The following is a 23921-nucleotide window of genomic DNA, read 5'->3' on the forward strand; positions in this document are numbered from 1 at the left end:
TGGGTCTTTTCCCACAAAAGCTTATTCCTAAATAAATCTGTTATATTTTAAGGTGCCGCAGGACTCCTCATTGTTTTAGCAGATACAGACTCATGGCTACCCCTCTGATGGAAGTTTGTTGTAATATCATGGATTCATCAACTGACCCCAAATAAAAAAATCCCTGAAGTTATTAAGAGATTACAGCAGATTATATCTATGCACCAAAGTATAGTCCTCTTGCCATTAGCAAACCAATGACAGTGAGCTCCATGATGGCACTCAAATCTAAAACTAGAGATCTAAGCCACTTCCAACTGTCTAGGTTTTCTTGGTGGAGGAAGACATTCTTGGAATATAAACTGCTGCTTAGTCATCTCAGATCCAGATAGAGTGTCTCACACCATATACCCCAGTGGAGACATTTTGTTCACTGTTGCCCATGTGCAGGGATGCCAGATTCTGCTGGTTTCTTTCTGTGTAATTTTTTTCACACTCATATTATTACTAAAGCAAAATGCGCTTAAAGCAAAGAATAACCCCTCATGCTAACCAGGCAGGTCTGCTCACCTCTTGGACCTATTGCCACCATCTGGACACTGAACCAACAAAATATATGCAATCTTAGGGTTGGTCTTGGTAGTAACATCATTGAAGAGCTAGTTGTAGGAAATAACCACCGAACGAGTGACCACAAATTGATTGTTTAAATTAAATGGAAGGATAATGAAACTCAGTTCTTCAACTAGGGTTTGCTTGACTTTCAAAAGAGCAGACTTTGGGAAATTAAGGGAATTAGTTAAAGTGATGAACTGGAGTGAGAGTTCAAGGGTTGTTTTTTTTTTTAAATCAATGCTACGAAAATAATCTGAAATTTGCACTCGGAGCAAGGGGAGAAAACATTCAAGGGAAAGTTGCCAGACTTTGCTGCTGAATAATCACCTCAAAAAGGCAATTCAGAATAAGCAGAGTCTACAGAGAATGAAATGGTGGACTGATAAGTAAAGAAAGCTACATGTTGGAGTGCAAAAGCCATAGTAATAAAGTGAGAACTGCTAAAAGTCAAGCTGAATTCAAATAAGTACTAAGAAAATAAATAAAGTAAGCTGAATTCAAATAAGTACTAAGAAATTCAAATAAATAATGAGATTTTTATTTATATAAATTGAAAAGGAATAAGAAAGGATGAGATTAAGCCTGCTATGCAAAGTGGTTGGGAAAGAGATTTAAAGATAACCCAGGTATAGCACACAACTGAAATGAATACTTTGCCTCCGATTTTAACACAGGTGATAATATGAAACATGGGCATGAAGGTAGAAGGGCTGATGGAAATGACCACGTGTGGTGGCAGAAAAACTCCCAAAACTTAATGCGCTCAAATTGGAGGGACTGAGTAATTTCCTTCCCAAAATACTGAAAGAATTGGAACCTGAGATTGCTAGTCCAGCAACAAGAATTTTTCATATATCTATCCATTTTGGGGCAGTATAACTTGACAATATCTAATATAGCACCTATATTTTAGAAAGAAAAAAAAAGCGATCCAGGCAATTATACACCTCTTGGTCTGATCTGAGGAATATGCAAGGCTTAGAACAATTTGTGAATGAAAGAATAATTATTCACAGAGGTAAACAATAAAAGGATAGTAATGCAACATAGTAGCGTTTCCCAAACTATGGGCCGCGGCCCGGTACCAGGCCACAGGAAAAGAATACCGGGCCTCAGCATGGCTGCCAGGGTGTTCCGGGCTCCCGGACTGCCTGTGCAGCACTGGGTTCCCCAAGCCCTCAGCCGGGCTGGGTGGATGCAGCCATATGTTTCAGGCTCCCGGCAGAGGCATAGCAAGGGGTTACCAGGAGAGATCGCAGGAGATCGCAGGGGTGGGGGGAAACCGGCTGGCAGGGGCAGGGAGGCTGGCTGGGGGAGATCACGGGGCTGGCTGCAGAACCGGCCGGCGAAAGCAGGGCTGGCGGGGGCAGCAGGGCTTGCCAGGAGAGAATCGGCTGGCGGGGACAGCAGGGCTGGCCCAGGGCGAGGGCGGGGAGAGGGGAAGGTGTGGGGGGGAGAGAACCGGCCAGTGGGGAGCAGGACAGTTCAGGGCGCAGGCAGATCCTGAATAAAAATGTAAAAGCAGTGCCTTTTAAATATCCCCACTGCTGACAGTGAGGTTTAAAGGCACTACAATATGTCAGAATGGAGAGAACCTGGTGCATTCACTATCCGGAATGAGAATATGGATAAAAAATTCCAAAGATGGTGTCAGCTTTCTGAAAATAAATGAGCCTTTTTTCAATACACGATGTGGTGGTGCAGGGTTTTATTGGATTACAGTCCATTTTTCCAATCCATATTTCCTTAACTTGCTGGTAAGAATGTTGTGGGTGGCCGTATCGAAAGCTTTGCTAAAGTTGGCCCTGGGGCCTTTGGGAGGACCAAAACCAATGTATTTGCATATTTGTCATTTGCTTAATGAATATGCAAATATATGTTACCAGTCCTCCAAAAGCTCGTGAATGGATTTATTGGTCCCCGTGTGTCATACCAAACTAACCTGATGTCTTTCATTGAGAAAATAATTGATTGTTTTAGAAGGCAATGTAGTAGATCAAATATACTTGAATGTCAATAAAGCATTTGACAAGGTACCATATGGGAAATTATTAAACTGGGACAAACCGGGATTGGTACAAGAACTGTAAGGTAGATAAGGAATGGGTTAAATGGGAGAAGGTATTGCGGTTGTGCTGTAAAGTGGATTATCAGTCTGAAAGGCGGTTACTAGTGGAGTTTCTCAAGGATTGATCTTGGGATAAATTTTATTCAATATTTTTTAATAATGACCTTGCCGTGAAAAGCAGGAGTGTGGTCATGAAGTCTGTTGATGATACAATGTTGGGAGTCATCATCAACACAGAAGAGGATTGGAATATTCTACAGGAAGATCTGGATGACCTCGAAGACCAGAATGACAGAAACAGGATGAATATTCAATAGTACAAAGTGCAACCTCATGCACTTAAGAGCTAATAGTTGGGGAAAGAAACAGAGAAGCAAAGGCACCTAGGTGTCTAGGTGAATCACAGGATAACCACAAACCACTCGTGACACAGCTGCAAAAAATGCAAATGTGATGCTAGAATGTATTAAGCAAAGCATCTGCAGTAGAGATAATGTAGTATTAATGATGCTGCACTAGGCACAATAGCAGGGGCCACATCTGGCCTGCCAAGCCACCGGATCCAGCTCATGGAGCACCCTGCCAGAACCTTCAGGACACAGCAGCCTTGTGGTTCTCTGCTCTGGAGGGAAGGGGAGGTTTTGTGTGATCTCCCTGCCCCACGGCCCAATCCTCAGCTCCTATTGGCTGGAAACAGCCAGCCAGAAGGAGCTAAGAGATTGTTCGGGGGATGGGAGGCAAGGGGGACAACATAAGCCTCTCCCCACTCCCAGAGCTGAGAGCCACATGGAGGGAACAGGCTGCAGTTTTAAGCAGTCTGGGGCTGCAGCAGGGAGGGAGCCCAGCCTGCCTTGGGGGTGCAGGGCTGCTGGCCAGGAGACACTTAGGTAAACCAGCCAGTCCAGTATTTGAGTTTTCTGTTCGGGAAACAAATTGAGAAAATATAAATGTCCTGTATTTTCTAAATAAGATGTAATGTAGATTGTGATGTAATGTCAAGTGTGTCTGGTATTTTTGTTGAAACCATCTGGCAACCTTTGGTGATTGTGTCCCAGCCAAAGCCTGCCTCTGGCACCCCTGCCCCTCCTGTACCCCACCTTCTTCTCCCAGGTCACCATCCAAACCCTCTTCACCCCTCTGTCCCAGGTCATAACTCCCAACCAGACCCTGTATCTCCTCTGACACTCATCCCCGAGGCCAGAATCCTCTCCTGCAGCCACACTCCCTCCCTGAACCTACACACCAATCCCCAAATCCAGGTTACAACCCCCTCCCTACACTCAAACTCCCTCACAGACCTCACATCATCTCCTGCACCCCAATCCCTTACCTTATGAACCCTTCTGCACCCAACCTCCATCCTAGACCCCGCACCTCCTCCATGGAAAAGTGCAGCCCTTAACCGCTTTCCAAAATCTTGGAGTGGGCTCCCCCACCAAAAATTATTGCCCACTCCTGCACTACAGGAATACTTGGAACACTCTGTACAATTCTTGTCACCCATGTTCAAGAAAGATGAAATCAAACTAGAACAGGTAGAGAAAAGTGCTACTAGGAGAGAAGATGGGCTTGGTTAGCCTAGTTAAAAACATGAGAGTGGGGATATGATTGCTCTATATAAAAACTACATGCGTGGGATTACAAATTCAAGGGAGGGTAAGTGTTATTTAAGCTAAAGAACGGTATTGGCATAAGAACAAATGGATATAAATTGTCCAGGAGAAAATTCAGGCTAGCAATTAAAAGGTTTTTAACCAACAGAGCAGAGAGATTCTGGAACAGACTTCCAATAGGAGCTGTGGGGGCAAACAATTTAATTAGAGACAGCTGGGCAAATTAATGAGTGGGATTGTAGCCAGCTTTGCTTGTGATGGCAGGGGCAGGCCTTGGCAGCTCTAGGGCTCATTTAGGTCTCATGCTTTAGCCAGCCACATGCAGAGATCAGGAAGGGATTTCCCCACCTTCTCTCCCTGCCATGTATTTTAGGATTCTTGTTGGCTTTTGTCTCCTTCCTCTGAAGCATCAGAGATGGCTGTAGATGAAGATGAGGTATTGAACAGGGAGGGCCTGTGCTCTTAGTAGCATTAAGCATTCTCTCTCTCAGGTGCTTGGCTGGCTGGTTCTCTCTCATGCGCAGTCTAACTGATCACCATATGTGGGGGTCAGCAAGGAATTTTCCTTCTGGCATTGTTCCCTGTAAGCTGTGCACTTGTGTGGCCACTCAGGAGAGTCAAATGACACCCAGCTGATTAACAGAGCACCCACAGCCAGGTTTGTCCTTCTCCTGGTGGTGCACATTCACACATGCTAGGTGCACATTCATTTTTTTCTGAACCTGGATGGAAAAAATCCACAAACACTGTCCCCTGGTCAGACAGACAGTAACTTTGGGGTTTTTCAAATTTCTCTGTAACAAGTGGGTCTGGTCATTTGCCAGAATGAGCTGGGTATATTTCAGTTAAACTCCTGCCATTACAGGAGCTCAAGCACTGATGCACCTCAGACCCACCTCTTCCTTGTCTATGGCATGTAATAGTCTAGTATCCTGTGAGCTGTGATATTCCCGTCTGATTCCAGTTGTTGGGGTTAGTGTGTGGGTACTGGTGGCCTGTGATGTACATGGCCCAGGCAGCATCTGATTTTTATCACTCATAGATATGTTTACTTTTAAGCACTGTTTTAGATTTTAACTGTGAAAATTTAAATAAGTAATGTGAAATTATGGGAGTCATCAGACTGTAGCTGTTGAAATTCAAAAAGCTGAAGTTTTATAAACTGTAAACACAGTCAACATCATGTCCAGATATTCAAATTAAATATCCTTCAATCAACAAATTGTACCTGTTTTTTACAATTGATCTGCTAATTCATTTGAACAAGCTTAATTCAAATGGCTAGATCACTGCATTTTATCTCTATGCTGTCAAGTAGCACTATCCTTACTTTATCTATCTGTATATTATTACGATTATTACTGATGGAAATATTTTTGTCAGTTTGCATGTGTACAGTGAAACTGATGTTTACCATATGCCAATACAAATCTAATCCTTCTAAGACAAGATATGCAGGAGGTCAGACTATGACAGCATGATTCCTTCTGGCTTTTAACTCTGTGATTCTATACTCAAGGTTAGCACCACCACAGAGAATAAAAGGGCTCCTGTTCTCATGCACTGACATATAGTCCAAGCATACAAACTAGCAGAAGCTGATATCTGTGTATTTGATTTCCTGCTTTTTCTAAGGTTGCACCATTTTTATGAGGCAGACAGAACTAATTCGTTCATGCTTTTGTTCATAAGGTTTTAAAATTCACAAATATTAGCTCTCTCCTGGGTAAGAGACCTGTGAGTAGTCTGTCCTTTTGGTGGGTGAAATTCAGCACAGCTTGTGCAATGCTTAAGTGCCATGTAAGTCCTTCAAGTTGGGACTCAGGCAGACACTTAGCTCCGAAGACACTCTTTCAGCTTCTTGAAGGTGCAGAGGGACATCCAATCTCTGATAATCCGACCTCTTAAGGTCTTTCAAGTTAGGCACCCAAACTAGGGATGTAAAATCCCATTTAATTAGTTAACCAGTTAAATATTAAGGCTACGTCTACATTGCGCTTTCTTGAACAAGAACATATGCAAATGAGGTGCAGCAATGAATGGAGTCACATTTGCATACTTAGCGAGCCGCCATTTTGCGCAAGGGGCTTTTGCACAAGAAGGAGCAGTGTAGACTGCTCCTTCTTGCGCAAAAACCCCCTCTTGCGCACAAGCCGTTCTGCCTGAAAATAAGCAGCAGATATTCATCACCGCACCGCATTTGCATATGTTCTTGTGCAAGAAAGCACAATGTAGACGTAGCCTAAGTGATTAAAGGGGGACAAGCTGGGGGAAGGGGGGAAGACATGCTCTAGCATAGCTGCTTCCAATGTGACTCCCAGCCTGCCCAGGGCTGGAAGCGGCAGCAGGGAGTGTGGCACTGCTGGCAGGGGGTTACCCATTAACATCCCTAGCCCAAACATCAAGGCACATAAAATTACTAGCTACTTTTGAAAATCTTGGCCAGCAGGGCCAACAGCTTGGCCAGGCCACTAGGTGAGAGGGGTGTTCTAAGCCCCTGGAAGGCAGGGCCTCAGGCAGAAGGGGAGGGGCGGGGGCTAGCCAGCCCTCAGCCCCACCTCTAAAGTGCCCTCCCCTGCCAGCCCTCAGTGGGCCTAGGCTTCCAGCCACTGCCGCCATGGTAATAGGAGCTCTGGGCCCTTTTGTATCACTAGACCCAGGGGCAGTTAAGCATTAGCCCTCCCTCCCTCCCCCGCATCGGTAAGCCAGATCTTGGTAATTTGCTGTGAAATGTAACTGAGTTATTGTTTGGGGAACATTTAGTAATGAGAACGGAGACAGACTAACTGTGCAGAGAGGAGAAATTACCACTCAGCTAGAAACAAATGTTTATTTGTTTAACTTTATTACCTTGAACTGCCAGATCAAAGGCAAACACTGTTCAGCATTGTAGCTGTAGTCCGCTCCACCCAACTAGTCCTTAAAAAGGTCTCCATAGAAACAAACACAAAACCACATTCCTTCTTTGGCTAGTCTACTCCTGATGGTAGCCAAATACGAATGCTATGTCTGATCTTTAAGGACAAACGCAACCCTGGGGTAGGTCTGTGGGTACACAGCATCTGATGACATCCTGTCCCCTGCAAGAGCATCAAAAGGCAAAGCATAGCCCTTTGGCCCCAATCCTGCGAACATGTACTCCCATGTACTTTTTTTATGCATGTGAGTAGTCACACTGGACTTTCATTACATTATCCAAATACATAAAACTAAGTAGGTAAGTGTTTGCAAAATGGAGCTTTAATTTGGAAAAATCCACTAAGCTACAGGGCTACGTCTAGACCGGCATGATTTTCCGCAAATGCTTTTAACGGAAAAGTTTTTCCGTTAAAAGCATTTGCGGAAAAGAGTGTCTAGATTGGCACGGACGATTTTCCACAAAATCACTTTTTTCCGCAAAATCACCGTGCAAATTTAGACGCGGTTTTGTGCAAGAAAGCCCCGATCGCCGTTTTCGCGATCAGGGCTTTTTTGCGCAAAACAATACCGCGTTGTCTACGCTGGCCCTCTTGCGCAAAAGCATTTGCGCAAGAGGGCTTTTGCCCGAACGGGAGCAGCATAGTATTTCTGCAAGAACACTGACAAACCTTACATGAGATCGTCAGTGTTCTTGCGCAAATTCAAGCGGCCAGTGTAGACAGCTGGCAAGTTTTTCCGCAAAAGCACTTGCCAGTCTAGACGCCGCCAAGGAAAATTTATTTAGAGAAATGGAAAATATGATTGTGATGTTATTAATATTATTAATTATTATTATTATATATAACATTGACTGGTACAGTGCCTTTCATCTGGGGTGCTCATAATTCACAAAGAAAAGCAATATCCTTTCAATCTCTTTACCGTTGAATACTTATACTACCCAGCTGTTGTTGTGGTGACCAAACATCCCACTCAGGTTTCGCAGTGATCTGCAGAAAATATTTTATCTATGAGATGGGGAAAGGATGGAGTTTCAATGATACTGTAGTAGGGAGCGGGAACAACTCAAACATGGAAGATCATTTGAAGAGCAAATGAACTGTGAAAAATGAAACAGCTGCAAGGTGGAGACACAAAACATTGTAATCCTCTTTTTTCCCCTGCTGATCCAAGCACGTATGATATATTTAAGCAAGATTTTAAGAAAGATTGTTCAGATGACATTGACTTTTTAGATAGGATGCAGCAGTTCCAAAGCCTGCTTTTCATTGCAGATCCAGCCTTTTTTTAAAATGGTAAAACAAATAGTCTGCTAGTAGCTCTGGCAACATAATAATATACTACGTATATCTCCAGTGCTCAGAATAACACTGTTCTAGGGCAATGTCCCAATTTTATCATACACAGAAAAATGGCTTTACACTAAACACAAATGTAAACTTTATTCTTGTTTCCTACAATTCTATGTTCAAAGGCCTCAGTACCGTAATCAGATCTGGCAGTATGGAGCTCTACAAGGCTGCAAGGGTCTGCCTTTGCAGATCCGATTGCAGAATCAGAGCCTTAAATAGCAACCATAGCTGGGTATGTGAACTGCTCTTTAATTGTATAGCTGTGAAACTCATTCAAGACTTATTTTGTTGCACCGGTTTAACTTAAAAGCGTAACTTTACACTGATTGGATAAAGGCAGTGCAAAAAGCTGCATGGACACTTAGGGTGCATCTACTCAGCACTCTAAACTCAAAATAAGGTATGCAATTTGAATTATGCAAATTGCATATCTTACTGCAAATCTATTTCAAAATAGCTTATTTTGAAATTTGGTGCATCTACAGTGTGCCAAATTTTGAAATAACGCACTATTTCGAGCCATCTCTTATCCCTTGTGCAACGAGGTTTTTTAGGATGCGGAAATAGCGTGCCCGTTATTTTGAAAAATATTTTGAAATAACAGACAGTTTTTGTAGATGCGGGGTAGCTATTTTGGGATACTTCTGGAATCCCAAAATAGCTGTGCAGTGTAGGTGTATCCTTACTGGTTTAACCTAGGTTTATTTTGGAATCTTTTAACTATCAAGCTCATATAGATCCTGATCCAAAGGCCATGAAAAACAATAAATGAAGTCTTTCCATTTAACTTCACATCAAGCCCATAGAAATGGCTTTACAAGCTATTTGGACCATTCCTGCTCAACTACCCCAATTACCTGTCTCTGATTCTCCTGATGTACAGGCAATGTTAACCATACATACAACTAGTAGCCAGCTTCACGTCTCATACCCTGCCACAATAGCAGACACACAAATGTTACATGAATTCAAACTTGAAGAGACAGTTATAAACTTTCCCATGTACGGTTACATAGTCAAAGACTACTCAGTAAAGAACATTTAGGTGCACTCTACTTTCCAGTTTACAGGCAGAACAGACACAACTGTATTTTCACCAGATATGTAAGTCCCTTGACATCCCACAGTGCTTCAGAGCCCTGAGCTCCTCAACAAGGATGAAAAGAGCTAAATTTGCCAAGGTCAGCCAAGCTGAGCCAATTATCTACAAATGAACCAAAACACGCATGCCACAAATGCAGAATAAAAACAGAACTGGATTTAATGGAATTATCCAGGTCAGTTGTTAAAATGCCTCGAGGGGACAGAGTTACCAGGAAGAGGATCCTCTCAAGATTTAGGGGGCAATAAATCACACGGGTCATCTGACCTTTATGAATCTCTAGATTTAGCACCATGCCTGAACTTGCAAACAATTCAGCTGGAGACATCTCCAAGCCAAAGACCTATCTGGACCTCAGCCTGAGGATTTGCACCACCTAACACATGGGAGGCAACATTTACACATTAGCAAAACAAACAGCTCATCCCTCCGTTTTCCAGGGACGGACTTGTTGAACACAAGAACACCACCACACCCACTTCATTGTATGAAGGACAGATGCCAGTCCAAGGTGGACATGAAAAATCTGCAGCTTTGTTTCTGGCCTGAGAAGGAGTATCTTAAAGAAATAAAAAAAAATGTTCTGATCCTAGCATCTCTCTTTCCCCATCTGCTGCACTGAGCCGTGCAGTTAGCATCACAACGCATGTTCTCACTGAATGTGTCGCAGAAGCCAAATCCATTGAAAGCCAATGCTCATACAGAACGATATCTATCTCTGCTGGCTAGGGACAAAATGGAGCTGCACTGGAGGAAGTTGGGAGAGAGAAGTACAATTGCTCATGGTCTTTACAGGGAAAGGGCCCAGAATACAGAAGTTGCATGTTTGGTATTTTTCTCCCTAATACCACATTTCAACCTGGCCTTGATCAAGAAGTATCTGGCATTGTTAGATTAGTAGACAATATCGGAGAGACTTGACAGACAATGCTTGCTCATGGGAGAGTGGCAAAATGGTTCCAATGCCATGTACTCTAACTTAAATCTACTCTTCTCAGCATACACCACTGTCCTCTACAGCAGAGCTGCTTTAAATGTCAGCCAGTTCATTGGAGGTGCAGATTTCCCACTGTAACTAACATATTGGCCAATGTGGGAGGGTGGTTTTGCCCCATTTAACCGATATATTTGGTGTGGGTAACACTGAAACAATGCAGATAATATCTGAACAAAATATTCAGAGATCCAGTTGTAAACAGTATAAAAACCTTGGACAATGAAATGACTTCATAAGGGATCAAGAAAAGCTTTTCTTTGCCAAGCACAAAATGAGCAGATATACCCCCTTAAAAATGTAAAGTTGAGTCTATGTTTCTGTCTCATTTTAAATGGAGTGTACTTAATGGTTGTGTCTAGCGCCAAAGGATAAACTCCCTCTGCTTATTCAGTAAGTTCTGCAACAAACCAGGAATGCACCAATTTTTGCTGATGAGACAAAAGAGAAGTAATAAATCCTTTATGTGGGGTGAAGAGGAGGGGAAATAAATGGCCATGGCAGTGGAATGTTATTCATGTACAGATTTGGCCTCTAAAGTCTCCTCCAACTGGCAGGTGAGAAATGTGAGCTAACAAAGAGGTATACAGCCTGGCTTTCTAGCAATACATTCTTGCACAATATGGGCCAAATTTTGGATATAACATGAACCAGCTGACTTCAATCAAGTGTCGTAGGAATAAGGGAACATATAGATTACTGCCTCCCTGTGGAGGGGATGAATTCTCCTTTTATTAAGACCACAAATTTGCTGAAGTCAATGGGATATTAAGAGATATTAAGACAAAGCACAGTTTGACCCCGATGTTAAAGTCACAGGATTCACAGAGTAAATCTTCCACAGAGTAGAAACCCCAAGCATTTAACTATTGCAACCTCCAACTAAACATCTTAAATGTTACTCAGGACCGACAAGAAGCCAGTCGTATTACATGTGTAATGAGCTGTCTGTACAAGACTGCCGTTAAGAGGCAGGTTGCCATAATGTGTTGTAGCTATGGCAGCCAAATAGCTTGACAGTATAGCATTCTGTTTAGTTATACTCAGATTTATGTGGATGTTAGAGAATATGTTTGCCCTAATAAAAACAGCTACACAATGCTTCTAAACTACAGGATTTATTTCTCTCAGCTGAGTACTTATACATAAAAAGAATCTTCATTTGTTACTTAAGTCATTGTACTTACTGTTCCATGGTAGTTCCTGTACATGGGCATTTTTAAGATCTTTGTCAGGTAGTCTTCCAGTTGTTTCTATAATGCAAGCATGAAAACTTGAGATAAGGATGTAGGGATTACTGTAAAAAAAAAAATCGAAGCACATAGCTACAGGAAGTCTTGAAAATAATAAAAAACAAGTCACCGATCAAATAAAAAAAGATACACACATAGCACATCAACTATCCCACAATATCTCAGCAAAGGAGAAATAACCCAGCTCTTGGCTGAGGGAGTGTTCCTTGAGCAAGTCTCTTCCACTTTTTGAGGAGACAATTTGGTTCTAACCTTGGCAAAGTTTCAGTTCGCTATGGAGAAGAATTTACCATTAACAAAGGGAACTAGGTCAGAACACAGTTCTGCAAACAAATTAACCTCCAACGGTGAAAATCAGAAAAATCCCAAGAATAAGATGGATAGAACAAAGATCAACAGCCTCTTCCCTACCAGCCTACCCACATCTCAGAACAGAGTATTTAGAAGAAGGAGGACATTTACTCTTCTACTAGAAAAATGTTCTTCTCGGACCATGTTCTCAGACGTACGTGGCAGACTTGGCATCTGCCTCGGTTCTCCCCTTTTGATAGTTTGTCTTCTAACGGTGTGACTGGAAGAAAAAAAATTCCCAGATTATTTGTCTGATCAGCAGAATGTGAGTGTATTTTCTCAGATGAGTCCTGACATCTGTTTAAAACTTTATTATACAATGAGGAATAGGTAGGAAGGAAAGCAAGGGGAAGCATAAAATTATCTAACAAATCACTGTGTAGAAATTAATTCAAACTAAAATTCAATGCTGAAAGCAGAGGATATTGAGCCAAATTCTCTTTTGATGCAAAAGACCACTGAGCCACTCACTTCAAATGAGTTTTGCCTATTTAAACAGAAGAGAATTTGGACCATGTTCTTGGACCATTATGTTTCATTAATCGTTTGCCTTTCATATCCCTACCTTTATCAAAATCTTTACTCTTGTTTCCTCTACTTTCCCCTTGCTTTCTATAGTCTTCTCAGATCTGTCTTCCACTATCCTTTTGTATCGCTCCACCATTCAATCCTTTTTACATGATTCTCTTTATGTTTGGAGCTCTGTCCCAGTCTTTGGGACCAGTCCCGCCTGCTGCCAAGCACCTCAGAGTCACAGGTGAATTGAGAGAACTCAGCACTAATAGATAAGAGCCTTAAAGGTAAGAGACCATATTGTGCCATCAATTTTTAAGCGCAACGATCCAATGATTTTGATGGGCAATTCTGCTTAAATTCTAACTGCACAAAATTTCCCACATGCTTTCTACAGAGAGAAATCATTGAAGAGAGAGAGATAATGGAATCCTTTAGATAACTGCTGCTTACTATGGGTTGAACCTCCCAAATCTGGGACTCTCTGGTCCAGCAACGTCTGTGGTCTGGCAGGGCCACAGATGTTGCTGGACCAAAGTTCCCCGAAGCCAGCTGAGACAACACAGGGGCTGGGCCAGGCAGCATATGGGGAGCCCTTGTCCTGACCGGGGATCCCCCAGCATTTTCAGGGCCTGGCAATAGCCAGGGAATCCATGGCATCAGCAGAGCCAGGTAGCCGACAGGGAGCTCCCACCTCCGCTGGGAAACCCCCAGTGTTAGCATGGTCAGGTGGCTGGGGAGTCCTGGCTTGAGCTGGGGAACCCCAGCTGCAGCAAGACTGCCAGCGACCAGGTGGCACCAGCCAGCAGCTCCGGGAAACCCCCGGTGGCAATGGGGCTGGGTGACTGGTCAGCCTCCACCAGGGAATGCTCTGACTGAAGGAGCGCTGGTGGAGACAGTTGGCCTCAGCCAGGGAATCCCCAGCGGCAGCGGGATGGCCCTAGCAGCAAGACTCCAGTTGGGGAACACCCAGGAGCAACAGAGCCAGCAGCAGCCAATGAGTCCCACCGGGATGGGAGACACTGGGGCAGGAGATAGCCAGCAGGGTTGGGAATTGTGCCAGGCCATCGTTAGTGGAGCCAGCGGCATGGCAGAGAGCCCAGAGCAAGGCAGCCAGCAGGAGAGCACTGACCTTCCCTAGTCTGGCAAACTCCCTGGTCCGGGACAGCTCAAATCCTGAGGGTGCTGGACCACGGAGGTCCAACCTGCATAATGTTGATTTTGAGCCTAATTCTTCTCTCATTTATACCAGGGTAAATTAGGAGTGATTCTTGGAAGTTAACAGGGTTACATCTGTGTGCTACAGGGGTAAATAAGAGAGAATTGGGCTTTTCGCTTCTTTCCAGTGTAATATGGACTGTCAGCCATATTTGCAAGACTACACAAAATAGTTACCTCCTTGTAGGGAGAGGAATTCGTATGAAGGCTTTGTATCTCAGCAGGTCCCTGTGAAATTCTTGAAAGTGCTTGAATTTCCTTTTCACTTGCCATACAAAATCTCCATGTGTGAACTCAATAGTGTAAACATTTGGACTTGGAACCTACAGGAAAGAAGAGCACCACTGTTTCATTACTCAAGGTGTAATCAGCATTAAATCCACTAGTGTTTATCATTTTTATTTAAAGATATAGCCATTTCTCGTGACTGTTAGTTACATTTTTTATCAGACTCTAAACAGAATAGGCTAAGATTATTCATATTGTTCTTGATAGAGTTAATCCCATACAGGTGTATTCATGTTTTCTAAAACACTGATTTACAAGAAGTTAATGTGTAAGTGATGTGTTAACATGGTAATAGGAGCAGGACAATAAAAATGGGATTGGAATTTAAAACAACATTTCGATAATATACACACACTGACCTTTTTTGTGGAGGTAAAGCGTTCTACTTCCAGAACTCGGACTTTAATCGGACATCCAATTAGATATGTCTGTATATGAGGCTCCTTGAACCCTTGAGTGTTATAAATTACAGAGAATGGGATGCCCCCTGAAAATGACCATAAAATAGCAATTAGTTTAACACTATTTAAAACTATGAATAAGAGCATAATAGACCAAGGATAATGTAACAAGTTAATAATCTGCTATATATTTCAGAGAGTTTGTCTGTTTAAGAACTCCCCTAAAAGGTAAGAGCTAGGACCACCAAGGGTTTGGTTGTGCCAGAAAAATGGGATAGGCCTGGAATGGGATTGCTTCTCTGAAAACCATACAGAGACAAAATCACCAGGCAGGTGAAAGGGTCTGGCTGGGGGCACACCCCCTCCCAGGGACTGCCCCAACCCCGAGCCTCTCACCTCCCAATCACCTTTTAGGGAGGGCAAGGGGAGGCTGAAGCCCCCTCCCCAATTCATACCGGGACATTGTTTCATCAGGTAGTGAGGGAAATGTACACAGTTTGCTGCATTCTTCACTCTGGCTGAGGAGTGCAGGGGGCAGACACAGATGGACCTGGACCTGTCTCAGCCCAGCAACATATACCCCTCCTCCCAGCTATGCCCGCTGGAGGTGCAGCAGCCATGGAGAGGAGATTCTCACCTGGCCCCAGTGAAAGAGAGCAGGGGTAGTCCTCTATCCTGGGGCAGCCTATATACATCTCCGCCCCCACCCTAGAGCAACTATTTCAATTAAAAATGTACCTTTTCATTTTATTTTCCAAAAAATAAAAATTAATTGAGCCAAGGATCCAAGCACCACCCAGTAATCTAGTGATTATTGTCACATTACTGAATTGGAGGGAAGCAGCCAGATCGCTGCTGCACCCCTAGGTGGGGGTGTTGGCCCCAGAAATTGGTATGAAAGGAAGCCATGTGGGGTATTGAATGGGACCTTATTGTTTGTTAATCTTATGTACGCTATTTATGTGAGTATATAATGTCTGTGTGTGTAGGTAGGAATCTGTAATCTGTGTGGAAGCTGAATGTTTCTCTGAATGTGGTTAAGCATTGCTATGGACAGGCTGAGTAGCAAAGCCCTGTGGGACAATGGCCCTTGATGGCCCAAGGACACACCTAAAGCAGGAGGGCGGAGACCCAAGAGCTGCCAGCAGAGAGAGGCTGAGGACCAGGTGACCGGCTGAGACCAGAAGAGGCTAGGAAGGGGGTATAAAGAGGCCATGTGGTAGATGCCATTTTGTTCTCAGCTCAGCACTTCATCCCAGAGGCAGCACTGCAGGGATTGAAGAGCCCGGAAGACCTGTGAACCCATCCTGATCGTAGGATGTGCAATAAGAACTTTTAAACCAGCAGCTGCAACATCTCTGCTAGAGCCTGCATCGAGAACTGGGAGATTCGGTGCATGTAACGTACTGTACTTTAATAACCTTATTCTCAGGCTTTTCTTTCTTGTAATAATAAACCTTTAGATATAGATTCTAAAGGATTGGCCCAGCGTGATTTGTGGGCAAGGTCCAGAGGGTAAATTGACCAGGGATCTGTGGCTGGTTTCTTGGAACCGGACAGAACTTGTTCGGGGTAGGTGGGATTGGGTGCTAGGACCCCCCACCTGTGTATAGGCCCGGGGCCATCTGGGGCACGGATATTGCTGGGGTGTCGGAGGGGTTTTGCTCGGGAGGCTTCAGGCAGGCAGCTGAAGCGCTCTGTGAGACTGGTTTGTGGCCTGTGTGGAGAGGTCGCCAGTCAGGGGCTGTAAGGAGCCCCGGATTTGAGCAATTCGCCCTGAGCGGACGCCCTCAGCTGTGCCCAGACACGGCCCGGTCCATCACAATTATATAAAATCTTGAAGTATGCCTTATACAAACCTATTTCACCTAAGTTCATAGAAACCTTCACATTAACTGACTGGACTTGAAGAATTCAAATGCCAGGTACAGAACTACCTTTTCATAAAATAGGATCAATCATTATCTTGAAAAATACAGTAAAACCTCAGCAAGAAAAACCTAGGTAAAAACACATTCCATAATGCATGCACCAAATCAGCAGCTTCATCCATCTTCTCAGGAAAGATTTAATAGCAAAGTGCTCTGATGAGGTCTTTTATCACTAAGTCTTCATCCATATTACAAAGTATATTCCAGGATGTTTACTGATGGATTATGAGGTGGTATCAGGAATAATGACAATTAAATTTCACTTGTTAAATAAGTGAACAAAAGGGTGTTTTGTGTAGCAAGGAGGTTTTTTTGGAGAGGGCGGGGGAGTTATTTGGCTATTTTTGCAGACTTATTCATTCAGTTTCTGCAATCTGCAACAGGTTGACCAGGTATTAATGGAAATTGCAGGCAAGGCTAGAGGCAGAGTTTGACTCATTTCAGGGGAGTTTGTAAGCATTATTTTAAAGAGTTCAGACAGCCAAGTGTCAGAAGTCCTGAGTAGGTGGCAAAACACACAGCAATCCTTTTTAAAGAACAAAAAGCAAGCAAACCAAAAAGCTAGCCTGCCTTCACTGGATAATGAAAAATGCACAGGTCACAGACAGGTGCAGTGATGTGCAGCTACTATGCCAAAACGGCATGGTTTCTCCCTTAAAATACAACAAAAGAAACAAAATCAAAATTAAACCTTCACTGCTGCTCTTAACTTGATCCAAAGCCTATAAGTAGAGGTCATTCCCAGCCATAAGCCAGGCCCAGCCGGAGCATTTGTGCAATGCGGCCTGGGACTCCTGCAGGCCTGGAGTTTGAGATCTCTGCCTATAGGAATCAAAAAGAGTCTTTCCATTGGATTCAGTGCTTCTTATGGTTCATTCCAGCTGAGCAACTCCCATGAGGTGCTATGAATCCTTTAATCCAGGTTTGGTCCTACGTGATCTCTCAATTTAGGATGAGGGCATCCAGCTTTCTGGTTGAGGTCGCTAAGCACTTTGCAAAATGGCAGCCTTACTTTAAAGGTCTTACAGCCCTAAAGAACCACGCACAATTTCACAAGGACTCACAAGAACTGCAAAATCCTGGCCCACTCCACCCACACTTCCTACCCCCATCAAACTGAAAGCTTCATCTTCGCCTCAATTGCACTGCATTGCTAAATCCTAAAGGGACATATGGTGAAAACAGATGGACACTAACTCACCAGTTGTTTTCGGATCGTTTAATACGTCAGCATCCACCTCTTCCCCCTCAAAGTGGAGCTCCCTCGTGTCCAGGCTCTCTATTAAATTGCTCATGTCTGTTGCAACTTTCTCCAGCGTCGAGGTATTTACTCTTCTTTCCCTGGTCAGTGACATCTTAAACACTCATTCAATCGCAACACAGGGGGCTGTTCAAGGAAAGGGATCAGCACTGTTATTGTTTCTACAGAATCATAACATGATCGATTCCCCTGCATCCATCTGAACCTATCAGTGGTGAAAGACCTGGTGCGTAGAGGCTCCTGACCTCCCCACCATCTCTCAGGCAGCACAGCTCTAATGGACTTGTCACCTTGGATTCTCTTAATTGATCACCCCCCTTGAAATGCCCTCAACATGCACACTGCAGCACACCCGCCCCTCTGGACGCAGAGAAGGACAATTTCAACATTGCAGGGAGGGCTTAGTAGAAAAGTAAATGCAGCTTCCAGCTGACATGGAAACTTCCCTGTAGCAGGACTAGGACCCCAGGACACTTACATTAAAGATTAGGTGTTTCCCATTTAAAATACTGATGCTTGAATTATGAGGGCTTCACTGGGACTGGAGGTTACTTGGAATATATCTACGCAGCATCTGGGTGCAAGCCTCCCAGCCCAGGTCAACACTACTGCTCTAAAAATGGCAGTGCTTTTATGTTGCAGCTTGGGCTGGAGTCTGGGTGCGCAAGCCTAGGAGAGGGTAGGCTTCAGTCTGAGTTGCAATGTCAATGCAATACTTACATGAGACTCTTTAGAGTGCTAGTGAACATGTCACTAACATTAATCTGTTGACCCAATCTGGGAGTGTGACCCCCAGATGTTGTGTAGACACCCTCTTAGAAACACTCACTGGCTCTCATCTTAAATGGAAAGCAAACAGTGAACTTGCTCAGTCAGTGCATTAATGTGCAGCTAATGATGTTATAAATCGTGCATGGGATAAAAAACACAAATATACCCCATTGTCACAAGTGGTTCACAAAAATTACCAGCTACCACTGATTCATACATAGCTACATTTTCAAGAGGATGCTGCACAGAGAAAGAAGCATCCCAAGTCAGTAGATGCGGTTTCCTGTTTTCCCTTTGTGATTAAAAAACAATATTAATTCCTTGTATTAACTTAACCTTAAACATTATGTTTAACCCTGGATAATACCCTTCTACATATCAGCATGAGAAGAGCCCCATCACAATCTTCAATGTACTTATCTTCTTAACGCTCCTCCTGGGGAGAGTGTTATCCCCATCTTACAGATGGGAGATCGGAGCACAAAGAAGGTAAGTGAGTTGCCCATGGTCACATAGGAAGTCAGTGACAGAGCAGAGACCTGAATCCAGATCTCCCAAAACATGGGTTAGTGCCCTAGTCACTGGACCATCCTTCCTCTCTAAGGGTATGTCTACACTACCCTGCTAGTTCGAACTAGCGGGGTAATGTAGGCATACCGCATTTGCAAATGAAGCTCGGGATTTGAATTTCCCGGGCTTCATTTGCATAAGCGGGGAGCCGCCATTTTTAAAACCCCGCTGGTTCGAACCCCGTGCAGCGCGGCTACACGGGGCTCGAACTAGGTAGTTCGGACTAGGCTTCCTATTCCGAACTACCGGTACACCTCGTGGAAGCCTAGTCCGAACTACCTAGTTCGAGCCCCGTATAGCCGCGCAGCACGGGGTTCGAACCAGCGGGGTTTTAAAAATGGCGGCTCCCCGCTTATGCAAATGAAGCCCGGGAAATTCAAATCCCGGGCTTCGTTTGCAAGTGCGGTATGCCTACATTACCCTCCTAGTTCGAACTAGGAGGGTAGTGTAGACATACCCTAAAAGTCTTGTTATGAGTGACACAGCAATTGAGCACATCCCTACATTGTTAATGAGCCTGCAGGAGGCTACACATAATACTCCTTACATTAGTGGAAGAAGCAGGTGATAAGCAAAGGAAAAATTGCATCAGAGTCAGGTCATCTGCAACTAAGCAGCAGTATAAGAACGGCCGTACTGGGTCAGACCAAAGGTCCATCTAGCCTAGCATCCTGTCTGCCAACAGTGGCCAGCACCAGGGGCCCCGGAGAGGGTGGACCGAAGACAATGATCAAGCAATTTGTCTCCTGCCATCCCTCTCCAGCCTCTGACAGACAGAGGCCAAGAACACCATTTTATCCCCTGGCTAATAGCCTTTTATGGACCTAACCTCCATGAAATTATCTAGCTTCTCTTTAAACTCTATTAGAGTCCTAGCCTTCACAGCCTCCTCTGGCAAGGAGTTCCACAGGTTGACTACACACTGTGTGAAGAAGAACTTTCTTTTATTAGTTTTAAATCTGCTACCCATTAATTTCATTTGGTGTCCTCTAGTTCTTCTATTTAGGGAACTAATAAATAACTTTTCTTTATCAGCCCTCTCCACACCACTCATGATTTTATAGACCTCTATCATATCCCCCCTCAGTCTCCTCTTTTCTAAACTGAAGAGTCCCAGTCGCTTTAACATCTCCTCACATGGGACCCATTCCAAACCCCTAATCATTTTAGTTGCCCTTTTCTGAACCCTTTCCAAGGCCAAAATAGCCTTTTTGAGGTGAGGAGACCACATCTGTACACAGTATTCAAGATGTGGACGTACCATACAGGGGCAGTAAGATATTCTGGGTCTTATTTTCTATCCTTTTCTTAATAATTCCTAGCATCCTATCTGCCTTTTTGACTGCCACTGCACACTGTGTGGAAGTTTTCAGAGAACTGTCCACGATAACTCCAAGATCTCTTTCTTGATTTGTTGTAGCCAAATTAGCCCCCACCATACTGTACGTATAGTTGGGGTTATTTTTCCCGATGTGCATTACTTTACACTTATCCACATTAAATTTCATTTGCCATTTTTGTTGCCCAATCACTCAATTTGGTGAGATCTTCTTGGAGTCCCTCACAGTCTGCTTCTGTCTTGACTATCCTAAACAGTTTGGTATCATCCGCAAACTTAACCACCTCACTGCTTACCCCTTTCTCCAGATCATTTATGGAAGGTGTTTCCTGCAATTATGACTAATGTGCTCCCTTCCTCCTCATTGTCCTGTTTGTAACCCGAGTCAGTGGAAAAACTGGCAAAAACGAGACATGACATAAATCGAATAAGATCTTACATCACCTTTTGTTGTTTATCAGGGTTTTTTAAAGATTTATTTTCATTCAACCCTACTGTCCAATTTCCAACTCTCAGAAAGGTCCAGCAGGGCTTAACCACATGAACAGGCTCATGGCTTCAGTTGGACTTCTCGTATGAGTTCAGCTCGGCTCACTATGAATAAAGGCTGCAAGATCAAATCCCTAGTCTTTAAAGTAGGGATGTGAACCGGTAACTGGTTACCTGGTCAGCAACATCCTTACAAAGTAATGCTTACCAGGTACTGGTTAATCAGTACCCAGGAGCAGCCCCCTGCCCCTGGACCTCTGTGGATGGAGGGCTACTCCAGTCCTGCAGGAGTCGGGAGCTAGCCCCCACTCATGTAGGAGGACGGGCTGGCAGCCCCAAGTACAGATGGGCAGGCAATGGCAGCTGGCAGCCCTATATGGGGGTGGGGGAAAGGGGGAGCAGGAGCCACTTAACTGGTCAAAATAATAATTAAAAATAATTAATGAAGATTGCCTATCTTCTAGAAAGGTCATTGAGTCCAGTCCCCTGCCTTCACAGCATGACTAAGTACCACCCCTTACAAATATTTGCCCCAAATCCCTGAATGGCTTCTGCAAGGATTGAACTCACAACCCTGGGTTTAGCAGGCCAATGCTCAAACCACTGAGCTATCTCTCCCCCCAAAGGTTTAGCCAGTTAACTGATTAACCAGAATTTTACATCCCTACCTTAAACACAGTTATGTTTAACCCCAGATAATTCCCTCCTACATATGAGTATAAAATAAAGAGTCCCATCAACCTTTGTATGACTCCATCATAAACACACAGCTTGACAAGTACACTGAAAAGGCTCAGTGACAGATTCTCAGCTGGTGTGAATCAGAATGTTTTTAAGTCAATCAATGGAGCTATGCCCATTTATACCAGCTGATTTAACCGCCTTCAAAGAAATAATTTACAAAAGTTGCATGCCAAAATTTTGCACAGAACTAAATTTTGCATAGAACATTGGCAACAATTATTTAATTGATTGCTTGGAAAAGGGCATTTATAACTTTTGGAAATAATTAACTTTCAAAACAATAATTTGTGCATTTTGATGCTTTTATAGAATACAGGATCCCAACTACACTGCTAATGCCAGTAAGAGCTTTGCCTAGGCTAGTGAATCAAACCCTCAAACACACCAGATAACAGTATATGTCATTTTCCCCACCTTATCACCACTTCTAGCATATGGATGTCATTCAGGGGTAGCAGCATAACACTGTGTATTTGTTCTATCTGCACTGGTATCTGGAAAGGACAGAGTCTCACATCTCTTCAGACTGAAGAAAATTCTAAATCCATCCCAATTAATCAAGATGGCAACTGGACAAAGGGCTTGCAAAAGAGCAGGGTTTGCATGATAATAAGTTAATACAGACACAAATAACGATTTTCCATCTTTATTGCCTCCTGTGTAGGTGATAAAGACTCGATGCAAAGAAACAGCAAACAACTGCCTCAGAGATTAATGTCAAGGATGACTATATACTAGGGGGGGTAGGTATAGATCATGTCTTCACCTTCCCTTCGTTCTTGATGGTGCCAGGCACAGAGTCCTGCTTGTCAGATAAACTGACATAATAAGTTAATGGGTAAACTATTAACACATGTATTGAGCCCGGCTATTTGCTAGGGACTGCAGCAGACCTCTTTGCCTCTGGATAACTTAAGAAAGAATTCAATTTTGGCTAGATCTGCTTTACCCATTTTTAGCAGGCAGATAGTACAAATCAGCAGAGAGGAGTTGGCACAGGCTCCTGCTACAAACCATCCCCTGGAGAAAAGCAAGGGCAGAGAGGGAAGTATGGTTCCCTGAGCCACAATTATCTCCTGGGGATGGGCTAATATAGGCTGAGACAAAAATTGGGTCCACAAGCCATAAATTACCAGCTCAAGATTCTATTCCCTGTCTCCCTCTCCCATCTCACCCCTCCCCCCCATGTGACCTACCTAAGGGCTCACCAAAATGGCAGTTCCTGAGCACAGGGGGTTGCTACTGAGCTGCTACCACCAGGAGCAACTTGCTGAAAAGGCAGCAGGGAGGAGCAAGGAACAAGCAAAGCAATAGCTCAGCTCTTCCCCATAACATGTCAAGCATGAGGCCATGTCTTCACTTCAGGGAAGATTGACGCTGCTGCAATCAATCTTCCAGGGTTTGATTTAGTGAGTCTAGTAAAGACATTAAATTGAACTCACAGGGTGCCCCCGTTGGTGGCTAATACTCCTGCTCTTGGGAGGAGTAATGGAAGCTGACAGGAGCTAAATTTGAGAGTCTAATTAATGTACGTAAATTCCCGCAGCATAATTAACATAGCTGGAGTTGCATATCTTAATTCAACCTTTCCCTTTAGGGTAGCCTAGCTGCAGATGGAGTTATTCTGATTTAGGATCATTCTTGAGAGAACTGCCCATCAGCTGATCTGTCAGTAAATGACATGACATCCGAACTTGCTGGCCATGCAGCGGGAACAGCAAATTGCCCCTTCTCGCCATCAGAAAAGGCATCCTGCCACAATCACACAAAGAGCACAACCAAGGAGCTCTGAAAAGCACCAAATCTCACTGAAAGGCTAGTTTGCCTCCAGACTGCCCTTTACAATGGGCTGAGCTCAACTGGTCCAGTTTAGCTTGCTAGGGAATAGTGGACCGGTGTTGGCCTCATTTCAAACACCTGAGTATTGTGAGCATGAATGTTTACCACCACTTTGAATGACACTGAGCTCATGTACTGCCTAGATGCCTAGATCAGTGTTTCTTAAACTTTATTTCATGGCACACTGGTGTACCATGAGGCAGTCAGCGGTGTGCCACGGAACAGAACAGAATTCAAAATGGTTGCCCTTAAAGGGGTAGGCGACCATTTTTCCCCTCAATAACTCCCTTCCCCCCCACCCCCCCGATTAA

The 23921-nt window shown here is 43.9% G+C and overlaps 1 protein-coding gene across 6 annotated transcripts in view; it reads right to left on the reverse strand.

Moving 5' to 3' along the window:
• The window catches only part of PLD1 (phospholipase D1), a 140554-nt gene that overhangs the window by 71324 nt on the left and 45309 nt on the right, over window positions 1-23921 (reverse strand). For all 6 annotated transcript variants that reach the window (XM_075937953.1, XM_075937952.1, XM_075937951.1 and 3 more), the window contains 5 exons: window positions 17799-17984; window positions 14625-14752; window positions 14155-14300; window positions 12358-12466; window positions 11830-11895 (listed from right to left, as the gene is read on the reverse strand). In XM_075937953.1, the coding sequence (XP_075794068.1) occupies window positions 11830-11895; window positions 12358-12466; window positions 14155-14300; window positions 14625-14752; window positions 17799-17952 (603 nt within the window). In that variant the 5' untranslated portion in view covers window positions 17953-17984. The remainder of the gene's footprint in view (window positions 1-11829; window positions 11896-12357; window positions 12467-14154; window positions 14301-14624; window positions 14753-17798; window positions 17985-23921) is intronic.

The sequence above is a fragment of the Pelodiscus sinensis genome, chromosome 10 (assembly GCF_049634645.1).
Source record: "Pelodiscus sinensis isolate JC-2024 chromosome 10, ASM4963464v1, whole genome shotgun sequence".
Classification (NCBI taxonomy): Eukaryota; Metazoa; Chordata; order Testudines; family Trionychidae; genus Pelodiscus; species Pelodiscus sinensis.